The sequence below is a fragment of the Anopheles bellator genome, chromosome 1 (genome assembly GCF_943735745.2).
Source record: "Anopheles bellator chromosome 1, idAnoBellAS_SP24_06.2, whole genome shotgun sequence".
NCBI classification, from domain to species: domain Eukaryota; kingdom Metazoa; phylum Arthropoda; class Insecta; order Diptera; family Culicidae; genus Anopheles; species Anopheles bellator.
Genome location: NC_071285.1, coordinates 25,056,176 through 25,079,575, shown reverse-complemented (window position 1 = coordinate 25,079,575; position 23,400 = coordinate 25,056,176). Strand labels below are relative to the sequence as shown.

The 23,400-nt window shown below is 48.2% G+C and overlaps 1 protein-coding gene across 1 annotated transcript in view; it reads left to right on the top strand.

Moving 5' to 3' along the window:
• The first annotated feature begins 295 nt into the window (after positions 1–295).
• The window catches only part of LOC131215292 (uncharacterized), a 59,550-nt gene continuing 36,445 nt past the window's right edge, over positions 296–23,400 (top strand). Inside the window, exons 1-2 of the mRNA XM_058209680.1 lie at positions 296–325; positions 3,143–7,412. Of these exons, the coding sequence (XP_058065663.1) occupies positions 296–325; positions 3,143–7,412 (4,300 nt within the window). The remainder of the gene's footprint in view (positions 326–3,142; positions 7,413–23,400) is intronic.

The following is a 23,400-nucleotide window of genomic DNA, read 5'->3' as shown; positions in this document are numbered from 1 at the left end:
AGCTGCTCGAAAGTGACGCGCGCAGATAGATTCGTTTCGGCGAGAGCGGTGAGCGAGCGAGTTCCGTTGCGCCCGTGTGCTTTAGTAAGTGTCCGCAGTTCGGTGCGTGTACGTGTGTGTCTAGTAGCTGGTAGCAAAGCGCTGCTGTTGCGTTGGCCACGAGTGGACCAGGTCACCGCGCCACCACGCCACCTAGAGCTAGTGATAACAGCCGGACGGAATGTGTTTTACACCTATCGACCGATCGATTGAGCTGAGGTAGTCTCGCGAGCGAAGCTGTCCATCATCGAACAGGATGTCGAACCAAGGATTGATTTTTCTGCAAGTAAGGCCAACAGCGCCCCTAACCAAAGTCGACTAAGCTGTTCAACAGTTACTAGTGGAGCCGACGGTGTAGCGCTGGCTGGCGGATCCTTTCCTTTGGACGTGATCCGCCCGCGGATTTTCCCACGCACGTAATCGTCCCTAAATAGACTGTCCCGCGCGATGACCGCCGCCGCCGACTCGCGCCCGTCGGCTTCCGTTTTCAAGGTTCCCTGATGGGTCGCGCGTGAAGCGTGCAAAGTGTCACTGCCTCTACCGCTGCACGAGAGAAGAAAGGTCCAATAGGTGAATTCTGGGTGATTCAGAGGCGGTGTTTTCGGTGCACGACAGTCGTTTGCATGACTGACTGACTGACCGACACCAGCAGAGTGATGATCTCTATACGCTGCGATGCTCTTGAGACTGCATTCTTCAAATTGCGAGCGGCCTAGCAGTGTGCTGGTGTGTGGAAAAAAACAGATTGTTTACGGGTCCGTGCCCGAACGGAGCCGTGCTTGCGTCACCGCGGTTCGTACTTATAGTGGACAACGCCAAACGCCCGCTGCCGCAGCCTGGTGTCCCGTTTCGGCTCGCGCGCTGTCAGAGAAGCGAAGCGTGAACACCAACGCAATCGTAATAATTATAATCACGCCTGACACTGACACGTCGTGTGTTCTGGTGGTGGCCGAACGGTGGCCCAGTACTGACGATCTACAGAGGACCGTTAACAAACGGTCAAGTGAAGGCCGGTGCCCGGGCTGTGTATACCTGGTGCCGGCGGTGACCTATGTCAATGCTCCAGGAGCCAGACCGGCGTTTTGAAGATGGCTCCAGAGCGGTTCGGATGCGTGTCCCTTAAAAGGGGCGGGTGGTGTGGGTTGGTCCAGAAATGGTGACAGCCGCTGGAACGTGACCGGACGACGTACAGCGAAATTAAGCTTTCGCTATAAACCCCCTCCCGAAAAACGTGGTAATCTCCGAGGCGGTGTCACGTTGAGTGACCGTACCCGTTATTATTACCATTTCTGTGTACCTCCGGCCACTCACCTCCGTTCAAGCTTTCAAGCAGCGGCGGGGGTCAAGAGAACAGCTTCGAATGCTCCGAAAAACCCCTCACAGCCTGTTCGGGTCTACCCCTCTTGAGGATAATTTAAGCAATTACCAATTCAAATAATTTCGGTGCTCTGCTCCGGTCGGATCGTGTACCACGCCAACAGCGGCTCTTGATCGCGATTCCCGCTCGTCCAGAAGAAAGGATACGCGCTAGGTAGGGCCCGAAAGTTAAAAGACTCCTTCAGAGCGGGCGGCCCCCCCCATTCTGACATTACGCATGGTAACGATCGGACCTCGGAAACTGGTTGAGTGTCGTGCGTCGTTGTTTTTTGCGTTTCAAGGGCCGTGGCTTGGTCTGCTTTTGGGTGGTTCTCAATTTTTAAGTTGCAAACAAACCAATCCCACCAAAGGTCTAGAGAGTCCGGCTTTTTTTTGCTGATCCGGACCTCTCCGAGTAGAGATCCCAATGGCCGGCTAATCTCGGACCGAGCGACACGTGCGTTCCGGACATAGGACCTGGTTGGTTGTTCAAAAGTGACGGAAACCGCCACACAACTTAACACCTTTTCGGGGCAACCAGAAACCGCCATCCGCCGAACCGGAAAGCGGAGTCGAGCGGATTTGAAAAAGGCGGCTTTCTAGCCGCTCCCTTTAGTCAACGTTTGTGTTGGTCATTCGAGGCTGCGTGCGCGGGGCGATCGGAAAAGGCTGATAAACGTACAAATTATCGACGTGCTAAACGAACACAGCGCGAGTTTGGGGGCCTAACCTTGCGGTGTGATCGATCGTTCGCTGTGACTGAAATCGGGGCAAGGGACTGCAACCGAAATTAGTTCAAGTTTTCGACTGTTTCTCCGGTTTAATCTGCTTCCCATCTACTGGCGGTTAATTAATGTTTTGGTGACTTGACGATGGAGTTGATTCGTTCCAGCGCAAAACCCCCAAAAAACAACGTGGTCAATGCCTGCCTCTCGGTCGTTTGGGGTAGTGCCAAAAACGTAAATGGCACTTGCCAGGCAATGGTACAACCTTATAATAAAACTGTCCTTCCGGCGAGGAAAGGCCTCACTGACAGTTGTGCCGCCGTTCGTCCTCCGTCCTCTTGTTGTTAAATTTCTTAAGTATTCTTTAGGAACACTAAAGAAGAACGTTTTAAGGAAAGATTTTCCAGAAAGCCAACCACCAAACATATCCCCTTTCTCTGTACGATCATTTTTCGTTTCTTTTCCCCGTTCTGCGCACACGATCACTCCCAGCTTTTTGGTCCCGGCCCCCGTGCCCGATCGAACAGATCGGTTGGAAAAATCGATTCGATCGCCCATTTTCCGACAATTGCCTCGCTTACTGGCAACTGGTTGTGGGTTCGAGGGGAAAACTGCCCAACGCTGGCGAGAGGTCCACTAGGGCAGAGTGGCCCCAACCGTTACCTAACGCGTTACCCACTTGCTTGCCGGGCGATTTTCGCAAAACGCCGAATCGAAATCGTATGGAAGGTGAATCGAATGCTGGAAAAAAGGGGACCACCTCCAAAGAACGGCGAGTTCGAGGAAAACAAGATCATTGCAGGGGGCGTAAAGCAATTTGTGAAAATCGAACCGACCTTGGGGGCAGCACATATTCGCGGGGAGCTCGGCATCGCAGTTCAACGTATACAGCGCGACTATTTTTAACTTTCCTCGCGCATTCCAGCGTAACAGATGGGGCGGATATGATGGCGGAAGTAAGCGCAGCTTCGAAGACCGTTTACTAAAACTTTGATTTCGTTTCACTTGCTTCCCGCCCACAGACTGTCCAGACAGCGTCTCCGTGGAGACCCCAGTTACCACTCCCGAAGGACATCACGGCCCATGTGCAACAGCAGCAGCAGCAGCAGCAACGACAGAAGCAACAGGACATGGATCGAGCAGTGGCGACCAAGAGCAAGGACAAGAAATGGTCCCTGGGAAGCTTGTTCCGGAAAAAGAAGAAGGAGCTCGACACGGACTCAAGCTCGGAGGAGGACCGGAAGGCAGGCTTCGTGCCGGTCAAGGCGGGCAGTACGCTGAACGGGAAGCGCAAGAAGCGCTCGAGCCGTATCGTTGGCGCCGGATTCGACCACATCGTCGTCAGTCCGCACCAACATCAGCAGCACCCGTTGCAACAGCAAGTGCTACTTCAGACATCGCACAATCAGTACGGTTTCCGGGAGAGCGAAAGTATCAACGCGATCGATCCGTACCCGGCCAACGGATCGTTGGATCGGCATACGGCCACGAAGAAGGACCGGGGTGGTGGGGTCCGCTCGAAGGAGCGCCAGTCGTCGAGCGACGAAGAATCTCACCGCTCCTCGTCGATGTCTCGCTTCCGGAGCGATGACAGCCTGGGGAATCACAGCGCAGGCTCGCACCGGAAGTCGCGCACCGCCCGTACCGAGCGCTATCTGAAGCGGATGTCCGGACGGGACGATGGTCACAGCCCACAGGGGGCGCCAAACCGCTGGCACACGCAGCCCATCTCACCCAGTATGCTACCGCAGCATGCTGGCGGTGGCAGCATCCGCTCGGTGGATGTGGCCTATCGGAGACCGGGAACGTTCGAGTACCACGCCAGCGGTGGCTCACATCCGAACCTGCGCAATTCCGCCAGCCTGACGAACGTGGGTCCACATGCGTACCGCTGTCCTTCGAACAGTTCCCCCGGTTACGGCCATCAGGTACCGCAAGCGTACCCACCCCAATCTCCTCCGACGGCCACGAATCCCCACACGGTGACGTACGAGAACAGCTTCTACATCCAGAGCAAGGTGAGCTCGATGCGGGACGCCATCCGCAGTCCACCGCCGATACCGCCGCGCGATCCCCAGCGGAGGCTCACGATCGGGCACACGAACGAGGCACGTCCCGTGTCCTACGCCTTCGATCGCTACCATCAGCTTCACGGACCGACCGGCAGCATTTGGCAGTCGAACGGCAAGTGCACCAGCGAGGATCGGCTGTGGGGCGGCAGTGGACCCACCGTGGTGCACCGAACTCCACCGCCCCCCGCAATGCAGGGTGCGTTCACTGTCACACCACCGAGGGCTTCCTCAGTACAGCCAGCTGAGCTGCAGCAGCAGCAGCAGCAACCCCCGAAGCAGCGATACATTTCTCGCCAGCAACAAACTCCAGTCGTAGTGCATCCACCACCCAGCACTCCGCCTTCCAACGTTGTGTACCATCATCACCAGCATCATCAGCAGCACCAACAGCAGCAGCAACAGCCACATCACCATCATCATCATCATCACCATCAGCATTATCGTCACGCGACACTGCCGGTATCGTCGCCACATCAGCAACAGCTGCGATCGGCCGAGTATCGCTACGTGACCGATGTAAGCCCTCGGTCGCGGAAACCGATCCAGATCCAGGATCGAACTTTCGAACCATACGATCCGAAGGTATCTCCACAGCCTCCGGCCACCGGCAGTGAGTCCTCGCTGGTCTACAGTGGCACAACGACACCGTCCGGTGGCGTTGGTGGCCGCTCGACGTCACGATCTTTCCGAGCGGACAGCTCAGAGTCGGTCAATGACAGCAGCACGACCGGTGGTGGTGCGCGCACCCCCCAGCAATCAGCTTCCGCCTTCTGGCGACGCATAGAGGAGGAGCAGAGCAACGCCAGTGCAACGACGGCGACCGGCGGTGGCCGCCGTGGAAGGGCAACCGAACGGCGACCGGGTGTGGCGGGCATGGCGGCAACCTCTCGCTCCGTGTCCACTTCCCGCGCGCTGGAGATCATGAACCGGCGCAATCAGGAGTTGACCCGCGAGCTGGATAGCCTGCTGGACGATAAACAACAGCACCAGAAACAGGATGTGGTCAGCGGTCGGCTGTACCTGCGGCAGAGCGATGGGGCAAGCGGGGCTCCGATCCGATCACCAAACCAGAAGGTGTACGAGGTGAAACCGAAGGGCTCCAGTCATCCTGCGAACAGTGATTCATTTGCCCAAGGAGGAAACAAATACGAAGAGCACGTCGCCAAGACCGTCGCAGGATCGCAGACGGTCTATAGACGCTACGGCGGTGAGGAGCCGGAGAGTTCGAAGAGTAACGGACACCAGACAGCGGCGCCACCGGCACCACCGATGCGAACCATTTCGAAGCGAAACTCCTGCTCCGAGGAGGAACTGGCACGCAAACGGAAATCGGCGAACCTGGAGGAAGCGATCAGTGAGCTGGAGGCGATCTACAAGAGCCTCAAGCTGAGCGACGAAGATCTGCTCGAACGGGCCGAGCAACGGGACGTACCGACACCGACCGGGTTCAGTAGTCGGGCCCGCACCTACCGTTACGAGCCCGATCCGGAGGAGGACCGTGCCAAACCGGAACCGGACCTGCAGCTGGACGATCTGAGCTACCGTAGCATCAAGCGGGCAAACAGCAAGCTAAGGACGGCCAACACCCAGCCACCGTTCGGCATTCCCGTGGGTCCGATCCCTCCGCCACCCAACACCGACTACCTGACCGTGCAGACGCCGGCTAGGCAGCAAACTCCACGCTACATGCCACGCCAGTCGCCCGACCTAGTGACGGACGATCTCGCTTTCCGGCAGTTGCGAAAGGACAAGGACCTACAGGCAAGCTTGGACCGTAAGCCCGGCCCGGCCACTATGCCAGTATCCGGTAACACGAGCAGCGAATCGGAGGATTCTCGAACGAAGCGTAACTCTGGCTCACTGTCCTCGAGCATCTACAACCAAATCCAGCGGGATGCGGCCAAACCATCCGGTGGCAACCTGGAAGATTACTACAAACTCGAGCTGTACGCGAAGAGTCTGCGCGAGAGCACTGCGAAACCGAAAGCGGCCGAGCAGCGGCCCAAGGACCCGTCGCCCCCCGAAGAAGCTCGCGGTCAGGTCCGAGCCAAGAACACCGGCACACCTCCAACGGACCGCAACCGGGGAGCGGTCTTCAATCTGCCGTCGACACTAAAGTCCAGCTCCAGTGGCAGCCCACCCAAGAGTCCTCGATCGACGGACGGGGCAAGCGACACGAAGAGCACCACACCGACTCCTCGGCCACGGTCCGGCACGGAGCCGATCATCGTGGGCGCTAAGCATAAGGCCGAGTTCGAGGAGATCCTGAACGCGATCGCACTCGAAGCGCAGACCACGAGCGAAAAGCTGGGGGCCGATCTGGCCGAGCTGCGCAAGGAAACGCAGTCGGTGTCGAGTGGTACGAGCCCGGAAGCGAAACCGAACCGTCGAACTGCGGTCAGCAAGACGATCGCTCCGGTGGCCACCGCTCCGTCGAAGGTCTTCCAGAAAACTTCCGATGCGACTAACGAAGTGACGGCAAAGTACTGCGAGGAAATGCTGCGTGATGTGATCGAGGAGGATACGAAGCCGGTAGAGCCAGCTAAGCGACCGGGGAAGGACATCGTTCCAATGTCCTCCCCAGCGGTGAACGTAAGTCAGGCAACGGTCGCCCCGAACGCGAATCCAACGATTGTCCTTGTCGAGTCAAACGACGGAACGAAACCATCGGTGGCGGATACTGAGGTGTTGGAGCCACCAGTTACCCAGCTAACGCCGGCCGGAAGCTTTGAAGCGCTCAGCAAACACTGCCAGGAACAGTTCAGTGAGCTGGAAGATTCAGTCGCCGCCAGCGCCGACGACGAGCGCGTAAAGTCGTCGATCGAGCGTGACTACGATAATCTAGTCGAAAGCATCAAACCGTTCGAGTCCGATTCGGACAAGAAGTCGACGGAGGAGGAAATCGATTTGATCATGAAGGAGTGTGGGATCGAGCTGGAGATGGGCTCGAGTGCCCCGTCCAGCAAGGCGGTGCCCCAAAAGTTCCCGGCAAGTGGCCAGCCCGACCTGAGCGATATTCTTTCGCTCGAACGAGACCGAGTGTTGTCCGGCGAGTGTCTCAAGCCGAGCGTGATTGCCGCTGAGCAGCGGAAGCGTTCCGGGTCCTCGAAATCGCCGCCAGGATCGTCGGTACGGTTGACGCCCTCGGACACCGAATCGCAGTACAATTCGTCAGAGGAGCTAGCGATGATCTTCGGCATCAAAAGTCCATCACCGTCAGGTAAAGGAGCATCCAGTGTGCCGCTTGCGTTGTCGTTGTTGTTGCCGCGTGCCAACCAACCATCCCGCCCCTCCCCAAGCCTTCCCAACCCGGGCTCGGAAACAGCAACGGCAACCGCCGCCAGCGTCGGCGCACCTCGCGATGAGCATGATGCGAGGTGCGAGGACGATGGCAATGGTGTCGTCTTTTCCGTAGCCGTTCCCACCATCTTACACCCGACCCGTAAAACTACTACCAGCGAGGAGAGTGTTTGCAGTTCCGCTACTAATAGCATTGCTTGTAACAATGTCACTACCACGCACACCACGCACGGCCCGGCTGTAGAGGGCAGCACCACCAGTGCGGCACTCGTCGAAGAACAACCATCGCACGCCGTACCCGATACCACCACCAGTAGTTCGGTCGGGTGTTTCTATCTGTCCCGTAGCGCCAGTTTCGGGCCAATCTCGCAGCTGCCCCACAATCTCGACACAATCCACGAAGATCTGGCCGAGGAGCTGGAGGAAACGAATGCGGCTGATGTCGACTCGACGACCACGGACTCGGGCAACGTGAGCCTGAATGATTTCGGCTGCGAAAACAACGGTACCATCGAGCGCAAGGATGCTACGTTCGTGAACGTGGTACAGATTGGGCCAGCGAGCCAGGGCTACTATCCCTTCCGCAGTGTACTGCAGATTCCGGAAATTTTCATCGAAGACGTTAGTGCACAGGAGGAAGAGAAACCGTTCTCGGAGAAGATGGCAGAACAGGGTGGCGTCCCCGAGTGCTTGGAGGCTGTGGAACGAGATCCTAAACGACAGGAGCCAGTTGAAGCGGATATGTCTACCGTTCCGGGCATCGTGGACGATCCGCCGGTCGAGACATTTGAAGAACTGGAACAGCACGAGACGGATCGTCGTGTTCGAGCAGCTCGTGGTGAAAACGCATCGGATAAAGTCAGCGATGGGAATGGCGCCGATCGGTCCGATTTACGACATCGAAGCAGCGGAAGTTGCTGCAGCAACCTGGCCGGCTCCGGTGGTGCAACGAAACACAAAACTAGCAGTAGCAGCTTAGTGCAACCGCAGCATGTCGTACTTGCATGTACTTATGGCTTGGCTAACAGCAACATTGACTACATTACCGTAATCGCGATCATTATTGCCATCATTACACTGTTTGCACTTATGGTACTCTAGGCGACGAGGCAATCTGAGGGCTCTGGGAGCACGATGGATGGGTTTCCAAGGCCGATAGGGAAAAGGGCCGATAGATGGTCGACCTCAATCGATAATCACTCCATCCCACACCGTGCTCGGCGTCGGATGATTCACTTACATTCCATCACAGTATCCAGTAACTTGCCTGTCGGGAAGTTAATGTTTCGCCATGTTTCTTCGGAGAACGAATCTCTTGCGAGGCTTTTGTTGGTTGGGCACCAAAAGCGTCGTCGAATGAGATTTTGAATTCTCTTTTGTCTCTGTTTCTGTCTCAAGAAGGTTCTGGCTGAGGCTGGGACACTAGAGTCTGGGTTGAGGTTGCAACACCCTACGCACTACGCACCATCAGCAACAATCACAATTTTGTTAATTTCTCGATAGATGATCACTCGATCCCCCCTTGGTACCAACGGTTGATGTCATGCAATATCATTCCTTTTCTATGTTACCTGTCGTTGAGCCGGGTGTGGTCTAAAGATGATCGCACGCTATATTTTATATTTTGTTGTTACATTTTGCTCCTTTGTTACCCCTGTGTACTTCAACCCCACGGACCGGTTCCGACCAGCAGCAGCGGAAGAAACAGATTTGCATCCGAGCACCACCGACAGCAGCATAGAGTCGTTGTCGAAAACGGCCGGCAAACCGCTGATACCGTGTATTTGTAGTCCGCGGCAACCCGCACAACCCGCAGAGTGCAGTAATCCGACGGAATCGCCACCGGCTTCGATCGACATTAGCAGTGGTGTCCCAGAGCAGCGCCTTAAGCAAACCGTTTGCTCCAAAGAGAATCGCAACACCCATACCAATCGTGACTCGAATGGAGCATTGCAGAACTTGTGTTTCTGTTTGTTGTAGAACCTTGCACCTCCCAAAGCTTTGCTGCTTCCGCGGGCCGAGAACTGAAAAATGTAATAATTTATTTTAAAAAGCTTCTAGCGGTTACTGATCGTTGTGCATCGTTGGGGTTGTTTCTCCCGATGGTACCAGACCATGTCTATCGGCAAAAGTTCAATTCCGTAACGCCCCGAGACGGCGCACGCGTGTCGTTCATCAATTGTAAAGTTATCATTTTTCTACCACTTTGTCACTAGCTTCTGGAGACTGTTATAATGTGCCAATGAATTGTTATCGTTATTGCCCTGCCGTAGTTTGCAGTGGACATTCTTAAAGCATGGCGTTGGAAGAAAAGAACGAAGTGTTTTCCGTAGCAACTCTATTGAGGATTACTTTAAGTGCTGAGGGAGCTTGTGAATAAGATTTGAGCCCCGTTTGAGGACGATGTGGTTACCGCCGTGCCAATCAAGCATCGCCTTCCAATATGTTCGCTTAGCCAGTAGTTACGCCGTTTCGATAGTTAGACAACCCATGTTACTGCGGGACCATAGCGTGAACCGTCCCGCTCAGCCATTGCGACTCAATGTTTCTGTTTCTTTTTTAATGTATTTTTATAGATCTTTAACACGCGAGGAGATGTAGATCTTCTGCAAGAGGTTATACAAAATGAATAAAGCGCATAACAAATAAACGAAAAAAAAATCAACACATAGAACCACATGTAATCCGGCTTTAAAGAGGTGTATCCACCAGTGACCACAACGCCAGCAAAACACGGTTTCATACACCCAGCAGCAGCGCAGACTAATTTGTAACAGATGATTTTGTAAAAGTTTTCCAGTGTGCAGAACAATATGTAACGCATCATCGAATCCACGATTTCCACGAACTAAGGATCGCTAGCTTAAGAGTTATACAGTGCGGAGCGGGTGAAGCTACAAACAAGTTGCCTCCATAAGACGTAGAAAAAGAGCAAACGATAGCGTAGCAAAAGGAACAGAAATTCGACAGCTATTTTAAACTGGCCCGCGATGTTCCGGTGCCGCGTGTGCAGATCTTTATTGTTTATTAATAGAAGAAGCGCTCGAACACTAATATGGGTAGAGGAAGTAAATCTTTTTGGACGATCAATCTGACGAAGGCAGAAAGCTATTGTAAATTCCTGCGCTTGTTACGTTGCTTGTTGTGAGTAATTAGTAGCTTCACCGAGAGATATTTTGAAGGATGAGCACGTTCTCGTTTTATAACACCATCATAATTGTATAGCATAGAAGCCTAGATATGTATTATTTACGCTACTTATTTGTTGTTGATTCGCTGTAGAAATAAAATCTAAACCCGAATTTTATGCATAGAGCATGAGTCACAGTCTTGGCGGAGTATTCTAAATGTTGAATTGATTACGGCCGTTGTTGAAGCAACCGCAAAACCAGTTGCAAAATTTCCCCTTAAAGATCACGTTTCCTCCGTAGCGCCATTGTTTTTACGCATTCTACAATAGTTTTGAATTGCCATGAAACAAATAACCAGAAATTGTAAGTTCCATGGTTCAATTCGTCGGCCACTGAGCCACTGAGCAATGTTTCTGTTTCTAAGCCCACGATGGCCATAAAGAAATCTATGCTACGATTTACCGTGCTACAGATTAGCTTTTGTTTGCGCGGAACAATCCATAGCCGTTGGGCCAATCGGAAAGATCGAATCATTTGAAATCCGCCCACACAGTCCGTCTTATCTGCCAAATTTATGGCTCGCGTACAACAGGTGTTTCGTTTCCGATTGGGAATAAAATTACTGGCTAAAACTGGCCTTCAGGTGCGTATTGTCACGCGGCGCCGGCGTCCAAATATGAAGGCGCCTCATTGCGCCCACTGCATTCATTCGCCAATTCTTTTCTCTGCCATCGAGGGGCTTTTAAAACGTGAACAAGGCTTACGATCACCAGTTCGTGGTAGTAGGATTGCTACTAGTAACCCTCAATAGTGTCCAGGGTGCTGGAGTAGCTGTTCAACCCTGTTCCGATGGACGGAAGTACGCGTCGACGGTTACTGTTCAACTGGTTACAAAATACGCAGTGCGCTGTAAGTGCCAACGAGGACATTACGTACCGTCTGCAAATGCCCGTCCTGATTATTTATCCTTGCGTTAGTCTCATACTAGAGGTCAGCCTGGTCGACGAAAACCGGCAATCGTTGGCATGTTTTGTCCTTCAAGCACGTGTTGTATCACACAGCCTAAACTTGATTTGCTGTAAAAACAAGCTTAATCAAAGCAAATTGGAGGCACATTTGAATAAACTAATGTAGAACTTATTTGCCTATTTCTGCATCCAAACTTGATTAAATACATGATCAATCGCGATATCGTCATAAATGTTTTCCTTCATGATAAAAAATATGTTTAAATATCCCCCCTATTAAGAAACTCGAAAACTACGTTTATGGAAAACGTTAAGTTACGTTAACGTTAAGGAAAACTACGTTTATGATTTTTTCGTGTTAAAGTAGCTGATAAAAGTTGGTTTCAAAGAGCAATTTTAATCAATCTTATGGCTTTCGATCTACGCAACGTAGAAGGCTCAAAGCTCGAATTATAACTTATCTGTTTTAGGAAAATATAAGTAAAATCCTCACTTTTATAGCCGCTTTTTGCCCATTGTGCGCCTCGGTTCATTTGACATTTCTCTCACGCGGCGTGAAATATTTCAAATGTTTGCCCGAGGTGCGTGAAATGTTGCCAACGAAAATATAAAATATTTCTTACGAAAGCGTCTTTCTCTCTCTAGCTAATAGAAATACAGAGACCAAGAACGCGGGTCGAAAAAAACAGAGAGAGCGCAGAGAAATGAGAGAGAATCGGGATTTTTCGGGTTGAAAGTACCGTATTTTTCCGTGTATAACGCGCACCTTTTCCCCAATTTTTTTAGCTCTAAAATCTGGGTGCGCTTATACACGGAAAAATACGGTAAATATGTTAAAATAGAAATCATCGAAAGCAAAAACCGGGGTAAGATTTAAGTTTTAAGATGTGCAATGTTTAATAAACAGAAACTCCATAGACATAATAATAATTAAACTAGATGTTTAATGACGATCGGAACATCGATCCGAAGCCTTGTTAAGGCTTTTTTTCTATTTTGAGGCGCCAAATTTAAAACAGAAATGCGTTAATGTGCGCTGTGCAGCAAATATCACTCAGCAACGAACCGTTTGATATTTTAAGTCGGTTTCTAACTTTATGCATAAATTCAGCGACAGCGTGATGTGGATAATGTTTTGCGATAACAATTTGCAACCGAGTTCCCGGTTCCACACCGGTTATTTCAACTGGCGGAAAACCGAAACACGAAATCCATTTTCAAATTTTCAATTTTACCACTTTGCGCACAAAACAACAACAACTCTAACCTGCAAAAGTTGCCGGCTAACTCCACCGCAACACTAGGCTGTTCAATGAGTTCTGCGCCTCGATAAGAGAAACACCATTTTTTGGTTTGAAAAACACTTTTCCATTCAGTATGCTGGACATCAATACACTGGTTTCAACGAGACTCCAATTTATGAATTCCATAAATGTTGGCCATTTTCAAAATGTTCCTTCTTTTACTGAACCGCAGAACTTTTGGAACAATTCAATTTAAACACCATCGCACGCACACACGCGAACGCACCGTCGTGTGCCGACGTGTCGTTAACATGGGGTTGGTGCAAACCAGGCCAGATTCAGGTTTGTCATCAGGTTTGAAGGTTCAAAGTGACGTTCAACACGGTTGGGATTCTCAGGAAACAGCAGACACTCTTTTTTTCTTAACTTCCAACCAACCTCTGCTGCGCGAACACCGTTAGAATAAATTCGAGCAAGAAGGAATATTTCGCTACAATAAAGAAATAAACAATAATAACGTTCAAGCTGAAAACTAGAGTGGTGCTTTAAGTAAGCAGTTCCACTAAGTTTTAGTAAGCTCGCGTGTGCTCGTTTGTTGTGGTAATAGTTTCGAGGATGTTGATTGTTTTTCACTGTCCGCTGTTTTGCCGAACATCCGGATAGGAAGGAGTTCAAACTGCTCGTAGCTCCAATCCGTTCAGGCTGCAAGGTGTTTATTTCGCTACAATAGTGCGATTAACAATAGTGTGAGCGATAGATAGATCCCGTCGAACCGATTCCATGTTCCGGTGTGTTTGCAAACAAAGTGACAGCTGGATAGCAAACAAAAAAGGAGCCTCTCCGAAAAGAATCTCTCGTTTCTGCAGAAATCCGTAACCCGTGCAAAAGCGTCGCGTATTCGGTCGCCTGTTTACTCAAGCACCGAACTATCTTCTTTCTTAAACTATGGCTCATCTTAACGTGTGTTTCTGCTGACGAGTTGTGCCGGTTGACTTGGTTTCGGTTGCCTTTATTTTGACCCCCTCTGAGGTTTGTGTTTACGCGTGTGTTGTTCTCCGACTCTTGCGTTTTGTGGTGGTTCGCTGCAAATTCGATGGACCTTCTTGATAGCACAAAATGGACACCGCTTAACATTCCGCTCTATTCCCGGAGCAACAATCGCAAATGCTTACGGTGTGTGTTGCTGCTGTTCTTGATTGGTTCTTCTTCTTCGCTTACGTGCCTGGATTCGGATAAACTTGCGTGGTGCAATAAAGTGTTAACAAAGCTTCCCCTTTTAGAGTGCCAACCCACAGCTCGCAACCATTTTCTTTTTAAGCCACCATTTTAGCAAGGTTTTGGCTCGTTCCGAAGATCGATCAGGTGCAAACGACGTTCCGCTTTTTCGACAATCGGTGGTCCTCGTCTATTTGCCCAGTGGCTGATACGAGGCATCTCGCGAGGTTAGTAGTGCAGTGGATCTCGCGAGCTAGGGCTGCGACAGTGGGAAGAAGTAGAATTTTCTAGTTCATCGGGGTTGCAACAAGAAGACAACCTGGCGCTGGGCTATGTAATCTTTGGTTCGCCTGGGGCAAAGAAGAATCGCCGCCAAGCCCGCGAAGAAGGGTTTTCGCCGTTGCCTTCGGGTTTTTATCGACTTTTACTCCCTTCACACCGAGAGAGTGAGTCCGGCATTTACTGAGAGCCAGAGAGTGAAACTGTGTCCCGATGCAGGACTTGCTTCCGTCCGTGCCCCACTCGGATCTCCTTGGATCCTTGCAGTTTTCAGTGCACCTTTCCAGACGAAGATGACAAACCCCAACCATGTTAAATCATGCTTCTCTATGTCGCACCAGAATCGTCAGCCAGCCTTTCCTGTTTATGCATACGGCGGTCCGTGGCTTAGATTTTGGCCCCAAAACGCGGTGTCGGAGCGTTTTCTCGGCGTGCGGTTCTCTCTTGGCACACCTCGTATGCGGGAGAAGCTGCCGAATGTTTTGTTGTCAAACTCTCTCTCTATCTTGCTCGTGCATCCTTAAAGTAGGTGAAGTGGAGCTGGTTATCAAGAATACCGATAAGAATACATGCTGCTCTAGCCGAACCGGTGAATTCTTCCTCGTCCGTAGAATGCCACCATAGTTTTGCACCCTGAACTAACAGGAGCACAGGACTCCACAGGACTCGCCGAAAGTGATAGTTTTGAACTTGAACTAAAAAGCGATAACCGACCTTTCTGTCGAAGGAGCACTGTGCGGGCTTTAGGGTAATTTTGTGATACAATGCAGATGTAATCAAATTTGGAAATGAAAGAAGATTCTTTGAGTCCCTATTCGTACTGATAAAATGGCAAATGAATGTTTTTTTTTTCTTTGAACAAACATTACAGTTTGTTGATTATTCGTCGACGTTAACGTTGATGCAAAAGTAAGCTAACGAAATAATATCCTGGAATTATTATGCCAGACCAGGTTTTACTCACGCATTTAGAAGTGTTGTTTCGACACAAACGGGAACAGCTTCATTGCATGCTTCAATTAGACAGAGAATCAAGAATAAACCACAATTGCAATGTGTTCCGTTGGTCGGTAGTGACGGTGATAGTGTAAAAGGTAAACGGCAACCACCAAGTGACTGAGCGTGTGGCGGGAAGATTATCTTGTAATAACCAGTGCAGATGAAGAATCCTAGTTCCTTGTTCGTAGTTAGTAGGCTTAGGCTAATTGATGTTCTGCAAATTTGGTGCTCGTTTTTTTTATTCGTGAAAAGCACGCCGGAAGAAGAATGTGTAGCGCGCATTGTTTTGTGATAGTGGAGAAGTAATTCGTCAGCCAAACAAAAAGGTAGTCATCAGTCGCCAGAAGTTCTAGAATCGACAGCCAGAAGTTGTTTTTGGCTACACATTGTCATCAAGATATTTTGAAAAAGGTAATTGATTGAATGTTCTGAACTTTTCAATTGACGGTTGTGGGGATATTGTAAAGGATTATTTTTTCGAAAATATGGTAAATCAATAAGCAATTAGGGCATTAAATAGTGTTCCTCTACACCTGCTTTCATATTTAAATCTTCTCAGTCGCCAATCCAATTGCCAATTAATTGTGCACTTTGGTCAATAACTACATGCGTCTGTTACAAAAATATCGCAAGTATTTATTTGATTTTTTCCGAAAAAAGATTATTTATTCATGAATATCCAGTTTATTTCCTTTAAAGTTTATTCGGCAAGATCTCATGACGCTCCAAGCCCCTGTGACCGAAGAAAACTGCAATAATTTTGCCGCGATACCTTTTTAACACCTCGACCTCGTATGCATCTAAATTAACACATTTTGTACGCTGACACAATAGACTCAAAATGACCGTCTACGATAATTCTAGTCTAGTCTGGTTGACGGACTGTTCTGTCGAGTTTGCAATAAGCCCCAACATGCCACCGGCGTCTATGGCACGTGTACATCGGAGGAGGAGCAGGTGTACCTAAGACACCGAGGGGAAACGGCGTCAGCGGCACACCTAAAAACGTCACTTTTCGAAGGATTCCTTGCAGTTCGGACACGCGCGCCCGCCGGCTTCGACCCGTTTCAATGAAGGCTCAATTTGTACGGAGCTGCGAAAATTCATAACTTACTGCCCATTTATCACCGCCGTCGTTATGCGTCGAATCCGGTGTTGATGATAGTGCTAATTCTATTACCGCTCTGGACGTGGTTTGGCCGGTTTTCGTGTAGCGCTTTTAAAGCACCCTTTGGCCGCCTTCCGTGCCCACATTAAACCGCTTCGACATGGTTTGGTACGCAACAGGTTGCAGAAGGCATTCTTTCAGATTGTCGATGCTTGAGTCACCTCAGATGCTGCACGGGAATCCGTTTCGTTGCTGCTTACGTTCTGCTCGGTAGGGGTAGCCTGCTTAATTACCATACTATGAACATTCCATACTTGTTACTGTACGACGAATTATGCAACAAAAATTATCAATAAACCGCGTTGAGGTGTATGCATCCGTGTATTCCGTGCATCGTTTATATATGCATGTCACCACCACGCCACGATAATGAAAGAATACACGCTGGACTGCAATGAGGTCATGCAATAAGGTCCATTCCTGTAATGCCATGCTTAAGTTCAAATTACCGTTCGTGTGTCCCTTTTAGTTTTCCGGTTTTTTCGCCGGTGTCCTCCTATCGCTCGATGACCGGCTAGTTCTGCACGACGTCATCCACCTTTAGATAGACCAAGTAATCACATTACATTCCGGTTCGCCTAGTAATAATAGACCGAGAAAGAGCGATCTAATGTGTGGTGTGGTTGTAGCGGCCTTCGGAACGGTTGGGTGTAAACCGTCCATCGCATCGATTGTTTCTGCTGCCAGCTAACGGGACCAAAGTGCCAGCCGTGCACGGGGAGATCCCCCAACCTAGAAACCAACCCACCTTCCCGATCGATAGCATTCCTGTTCTTCTGTTCTCCGGCCGATGGCTCTTGCGCTTCTGTTAGGCTAATCAGCGGTACCGGTCGAGGGGCTCAGCCACCTGGAGCCGGCCTACGTAGCAGGCTGCTGGCATGCAACAAACCTAGACCATTGCCCGCTGCCCGTAGGCCGCAGACAGAAGGCTACGGCTTATAGCCACGAAGACCGAAAGACGCAGATTTGCCGTTGCTTGGTGGCCGCACTGGCTTGCATTGGGCGTAGACCAAGCCGAAGTAATGTTTTCCTATTTCGCTGTCTGCTGCTATCCACAGCCAGAATGGCCAGTGGACGTCGGCTCTGTAGCAGAGAATAGTGCGCTACCCTGTTAACAGGTTCTTCGAGGAACAGGTTCTCGTAAAATGAGTGGGAATCACAAAGTTGTCAAAAAGTCCAAAAATTATGCTGCTGCTCCAAGAAACCATTGATGTTACAGAAGTACGCGCGAAGAGAGGATGCGATAAACACAAACAACCACTGCACGCGTTGTGCCAATGGTTCTAATTAAATCACAGCCTATCATCACCATTTGCGCAACTCGAGCCCACCACCTTCTGCACCTGCGCTGGCGAAGCAGGTGCCAGGGAGATAGAGGTTTTTCCAGCCGTACGCACTCACTGTTACCGATGCTACATATGGATGGGGCTGAACATCCAGCAGTGCTGAATATTTTCTCTAATTGTTATGGATATGTTGCTTGTTAGCATGTGCTTTGGAGCTTGCGGAAGCTCTGCTGCTCGTCGCATTAATAATGTGGAGATACGCATCATGAAATGGGTGTAAAATGGTCTGCTTGTCTGGGGGATTTTCTTTGATTTAAAACTCGCATAAGTGGCCAAAAGTGTTCCTGATCGTGTACATCAAGCACCGCGACAGTATAGTTAGTTTAATTATTCATCATCTTCCAAAAGCATTCGATGGTGATGTTCTTCGTTGATCGTTGTTGAATGATTGATGTTCATTGCAAAATGGTATCCAAAATGGTCACCAAATTCAGGTTTGAGCTACGAGGTACGAGAATTTCTTTAATCCCTTGGCCTTTACCGACGGTTGCAGATATTTGCTGCAGATGCTGGTTTAACCACGTTGACTAACTGTTTAAGAATGGTGCAAAAATATGTATCGACCCACCCGTAATTCAATGCCTTTGCTTCATGCAGCAAATTTGTCTGGTTTTTTTAATTCATTTCGAAGCAGTTCGTATGTTATGCTGACTTCAACAATTGTTTCACCGTTTGGGCAAGTTCTTTCCAATTCTAGGCTGCCGTAATCGATGACACCGGGTTTGAGTTGACTCAAGGTTTTTTTTTCGTTTGTAGGGGCAGTGCACAAATTAATGAAATGGAAAATCTTTAACAATTTAAGTATATATATTTGTTCTCCAATCGTTTCGTAGTTATTTCTCCTCATTTTATGATTGTAAAAATGATCATGAACTTATGTGCCCTGTCCCAGTGTGCTTGTGCCCAAATATCCAGCGCTTCATCTTGAGCAGCCTTAACCTTCCTTCGATAATGCAAGACAATAGGTCGCAACATGACGAATGTTTAAGAAGCCATCGCCACCAGCCTCAATGTAAATTTACGTACCTCTTGTGAACTTAACCAAATGAAAGCGAAGCCAGGATTTGTTCAACGATTTTTTCAAAGGAAAAAAACAATTGTCTTGGCTGGCGCAAATGACTTGGCTTCGAATCAATAGACCATTGCTAATCGCGGAGCTCAAGGTTGCTCCATTATCAATGGCTATTGTTTTTAACTACGCGCACTCTGCGATGTGATCGTCGCGAGCGTTTGAACATTAATCTTGAGTTTAGCATGAATTTGAGTTGAATGCTGATTTCGCACTGAAGAAAGCAGTTATTTGAAAACTTACACACATTTTTGCAATAATCTCCTTCGTCTTTTTCAAATCTTTAACCCAAACTTTCTTGTTCCATTGTCACGATATTAAATAGACAGGGTTGAGGAAGGTGACACCATTGAAAGAAGCAGCTGGATGCACCATGTAAAACCATGATGTTTGATGTAAAAAGAAAATTTTCTAGAAATCTAAGGAGAAAATACGGAAATGCATGACATAAAACGTAGGGTTTTTTTTAATTTTGACCGACCCAAATTATTTTGTTGGATATTGTAGTTGCGTTGCGTGAAATAAGAATTGTTGTAGGAATTGGTAGCATCACGAGATGACTCGCCGTCGGCATAAAAGGAGGCCGAATTCCTATCACCAGAAAAGAATCGTCGGCTCTCAAGAGCAGTGGAATGCAATAAAACACTTCTGGAACTTTTCCATTTCATTCCACGTCCCATGGTCCTCAACGAAAGTTGTGTTATTCCAACGTCCGGTGTGGCGAGAAAACATCACTTCAGAAACGACAAGTCCGAATTCCGGTTGCGCTCCGGTAGGGACCAATGGGTTCGTGAAAACTAAAATCAATCACGGCATCCGAAGATTGCCGATGACTACAAGGCTAGCTCACTAAGGCCGCTACTTTGTCGAAGTGCCAAGCTCGCTCGAGGCAGGTGACAATGGACAATGGTGTCTCGATGGTGAAATTATGCTATGCCGCCGGACAGGAGGGAGTAAACCGGCTTCTGGTGGAGTTGATCAAATTTGTTATTCGCTCGTGGTCAGCGAAACGGAAAGCAATTTTTTGCCTAACAGATTTCTCCCGGCGGCAACCCCCAAACGATGCAACGGCAAATGGCGTTGATGGCTGTGACGGAAGTTAGCATATTTCGTGAACCTCACGGTACTAAGCCGAACACGGTCCGAGATGCAGCCAGTGGCGACTGCTCGAGGAGAGAAACCACTTTCCCTTTTCGCAACTCGTGTAATAGGACCAGCTCCGGAGGAGAGTGACCTGGACCAAACCGGGATCCGCAAAGTCGTGGCTAATGCAGCTCATCAAAAGTGTCATCATCGCCCTGAGTTTAAAGCGAATGTAATTGGTAAAGTACTTTGATGGAAAATGGTTGACGATTGAGTGCTGCAGATTCGACAAATTTTGTTTTGATCTTTTCTAAATACTTGAATCGAATGCTGCTGGTAAATGAACTACTTGAACGGTAGGTGTGCATTAAGTCGAGGAAACTTAATAAATGATGCAGATGTTTCGAGCGACCACCACGTGAAAGAATAGTTGATGAGGGATAATTAGCGGAAAGTGATCCACTAAGATGTTCCCCGGGGCATTAGTTTGGGTAGAATTCAGCGTAACAACCAAAGTCACGACGGAAAGCTTCGACGGAAGGTCTCAATTAGCTCAATTTTATCATTACAGTAGCACTACGCACAGCTAGATGCTCCCCGGTTTGGTTCAATTTGAAACACCCAGTATTTCGATCGTATCCCGTTATCTTATGCAACTAATGTGACACTTTTTAAATCATCCTTAGCAAGTTACATAAGTGTTGTAAAAATGGTTAATTGCGTTAGAAAATTATTGCAAAACATTGTGTTTTCTCTATACGTTACTTAAGTTATAAGGATTATTCCCCAAAACATAAATACAAAGTGCATTTTATAATGTTTCATTGTAATTGGCATTGCGCAAAATTCCAGCATGATTTTTTGTGCGAAAGAAGGAAATTTAGAACTTTCTCTAGTATTCATCTTTAAGCGTCAAGAAGTTAAGCTTTAAGGCATGGCGGAGAAGTTTACTATGGATGTTTAGCATCGGAGAACTATCCTGCTAAATTGCAAATTTGAAAATTTGCTTTTAAAATATTTTATCAAAATTCACCTATAAAAACAAATAGACTAAGGTTTAATAAATTTAAAGAATTAACATCTGTAGAATAAACAAATATAATGTATTACTCTTAGTTTCATTCAGATACATTATTTTCCAAACATGCTATCAAACTATAACGCCCTTGAACAGAACAGACTTTAAGTTTTACGTCGCAACTGTCCCAATCTCATTTAACAATTTCAACAAAACTGCTTCAATTTAGCCACTACATTGCTTGTGATTTGTAAACCAAGTGGCAACGAAAGGACCATTCCTATTTGATTGTATGTTACATCGGGAACTGACTAACTGGAGCAGGTTCGGAGTCCACTTACAATTATGTGTGGTTTTGTCATGATGCAGCAACTACTGGATATTACATGTCATGAAGTTTGCAGAACGAACCAACACAGGAATGACAATTTATGTTGCCATCGACCAAAAGCAACCCCATTTTGCTACGTTTTACGTTTCCTCGCAACAATTGTGTTGTGCCGTCTCTGGGCAGATATATGAAGTTTACATTTGACACAAGTTTGAACAAATTCAGCCGTTTTGCTAAATGTGCTTTTGCATTTATCGTTTGAAGAGATTTTAACATCCTGCTCCTTTAACCAACCTGCTTCTGTACCACTCGGGTTCATGTTCTATTTTATTTGCTCTTTCATTTCAGGTAAACTGCCAACCATCTACCGGTATTTATCGTGAGGACCAACAACGGGCAAAAAGGTGTTGGGCGGAGCAGAAGACAGGCTGTAGTGACATGTGGTTATTGTAACATGATTGTTGTTTTGGTATTCTAGTGTGACGATAGCAGATAGGTATTCTACTGTGACGAATCTTTAATTATAAATTGAAGATGGGAATTCAATTTCTTTTAATCGCTGCCTTTCATCAAATGTTGATTAGAATCTCAAAATAGGGGCTAAATAATTCTAAATCATACATGTAAATGTGCCAGGCGGGTAGTTTCTTATTTTTATGGGCTTATCTGTACATCGCCACCATACATGGAAACCATTGAAGAAAAGTTCCGACAAGTTCGTATCTGGTTTTCACGTTTCTTATCTACGATCGATTTTAGTATTTTTAGTGACCGATTTTCTTTTTTTTTAATAAGGGCTAAGTCTTGGATTAATTTTTTTTTCTTCGCGTAGCGATCGCGTCGACTTATTGGAAGAAGGTTTATGATCATTTTGGTATGTTTGTTTGCCATGCACAATCTTCTGGCGTCCATTTTTATAAACCTTTAAACACGCAAATCTAATCGTATCCCTGATTGCTGTCTGACGCTAGTGTACGTTCCCATGAAAAGTGAAACCAATTATGGAACACCGTCGGATTGAATGGAACGGCATGATTCGGTCGGTTAGCTTCATGTATCCTGACGTACTGTTGTGTCGGTATTGGCGCTGAAGGATACTACCAGAACCAGAGTGCCGGTGAGGGTGGCATAGATGGCGCTATTTTTAAAACCTAATTATTCCATTCTCTGCTGCAGCCAGCGGGCAATGTTGCTTGTGTGTTACTCTTTGCCCAGCGCGCCATCCAAAACGAAGGAATATTGTTTAAGGTGTTCGCGTGACAGTCCCTGGACAAGACCCGTTTATTAGGTGGTGGATGTAGCGAATGGAAATAAAAGTTTTCGCTCACGTTGTTGACGTTTAGAAGTTTTCATTAGGAATTTGTCGCCAAGCGTTAGGTGATTCGTCGGTCGAGCCCAGCTACAAACCGACCGTTGGTTGGCTCGGACAATCATAACTGTATCCGTTTCATCGATCATAGGAAGGTCATTTGGAAGGTTAGGCTCTCGATGTCACCGCTAATAAAAGATTACAAGGACCTTGGTATGAATCTGGCTGATTAGCAATTTTTACTTTTTTCGTATTACCTTTCATATCGAATGAAACATTTTAATCAAGGATGTTAATGAATTTTGCTGTACCTCAATAAAGGAATATTTTATTTAACATTTTCGCCGCGAGCAGGATGCGCTTCTATTTGACGTTGGCTGTTAAACGGTTGGGTGCATTTCTGAATTGTGCCTTTTTCCGTTTCCTCGAAACGGTCCATTGAAATGCGTAAATACAGCGTATTTTTTAGCGTATAATCAGCTGGAACACTGAAAAGTAAAGTAAATTCTTACCTCCGCTTAGAGCAACGCTTCACGGTCCATCGGTTACGTCTTGCACACCAAATGGGCCACCGTTACCGCGTTTCCTTTGACCCCACTGCTCGAGGTTGTTTATGAAAGGAAGCACCCATCATAATCCGTCTCCGGTCCGGCGCAAGTTGTAATAATTCTTTCACGCCTTAATTTTGACCTCACCTTGGTGTTGTTTTTGGTGTTCAGGCTCAGTTTCTTTTTTGTAAGTCTATCCC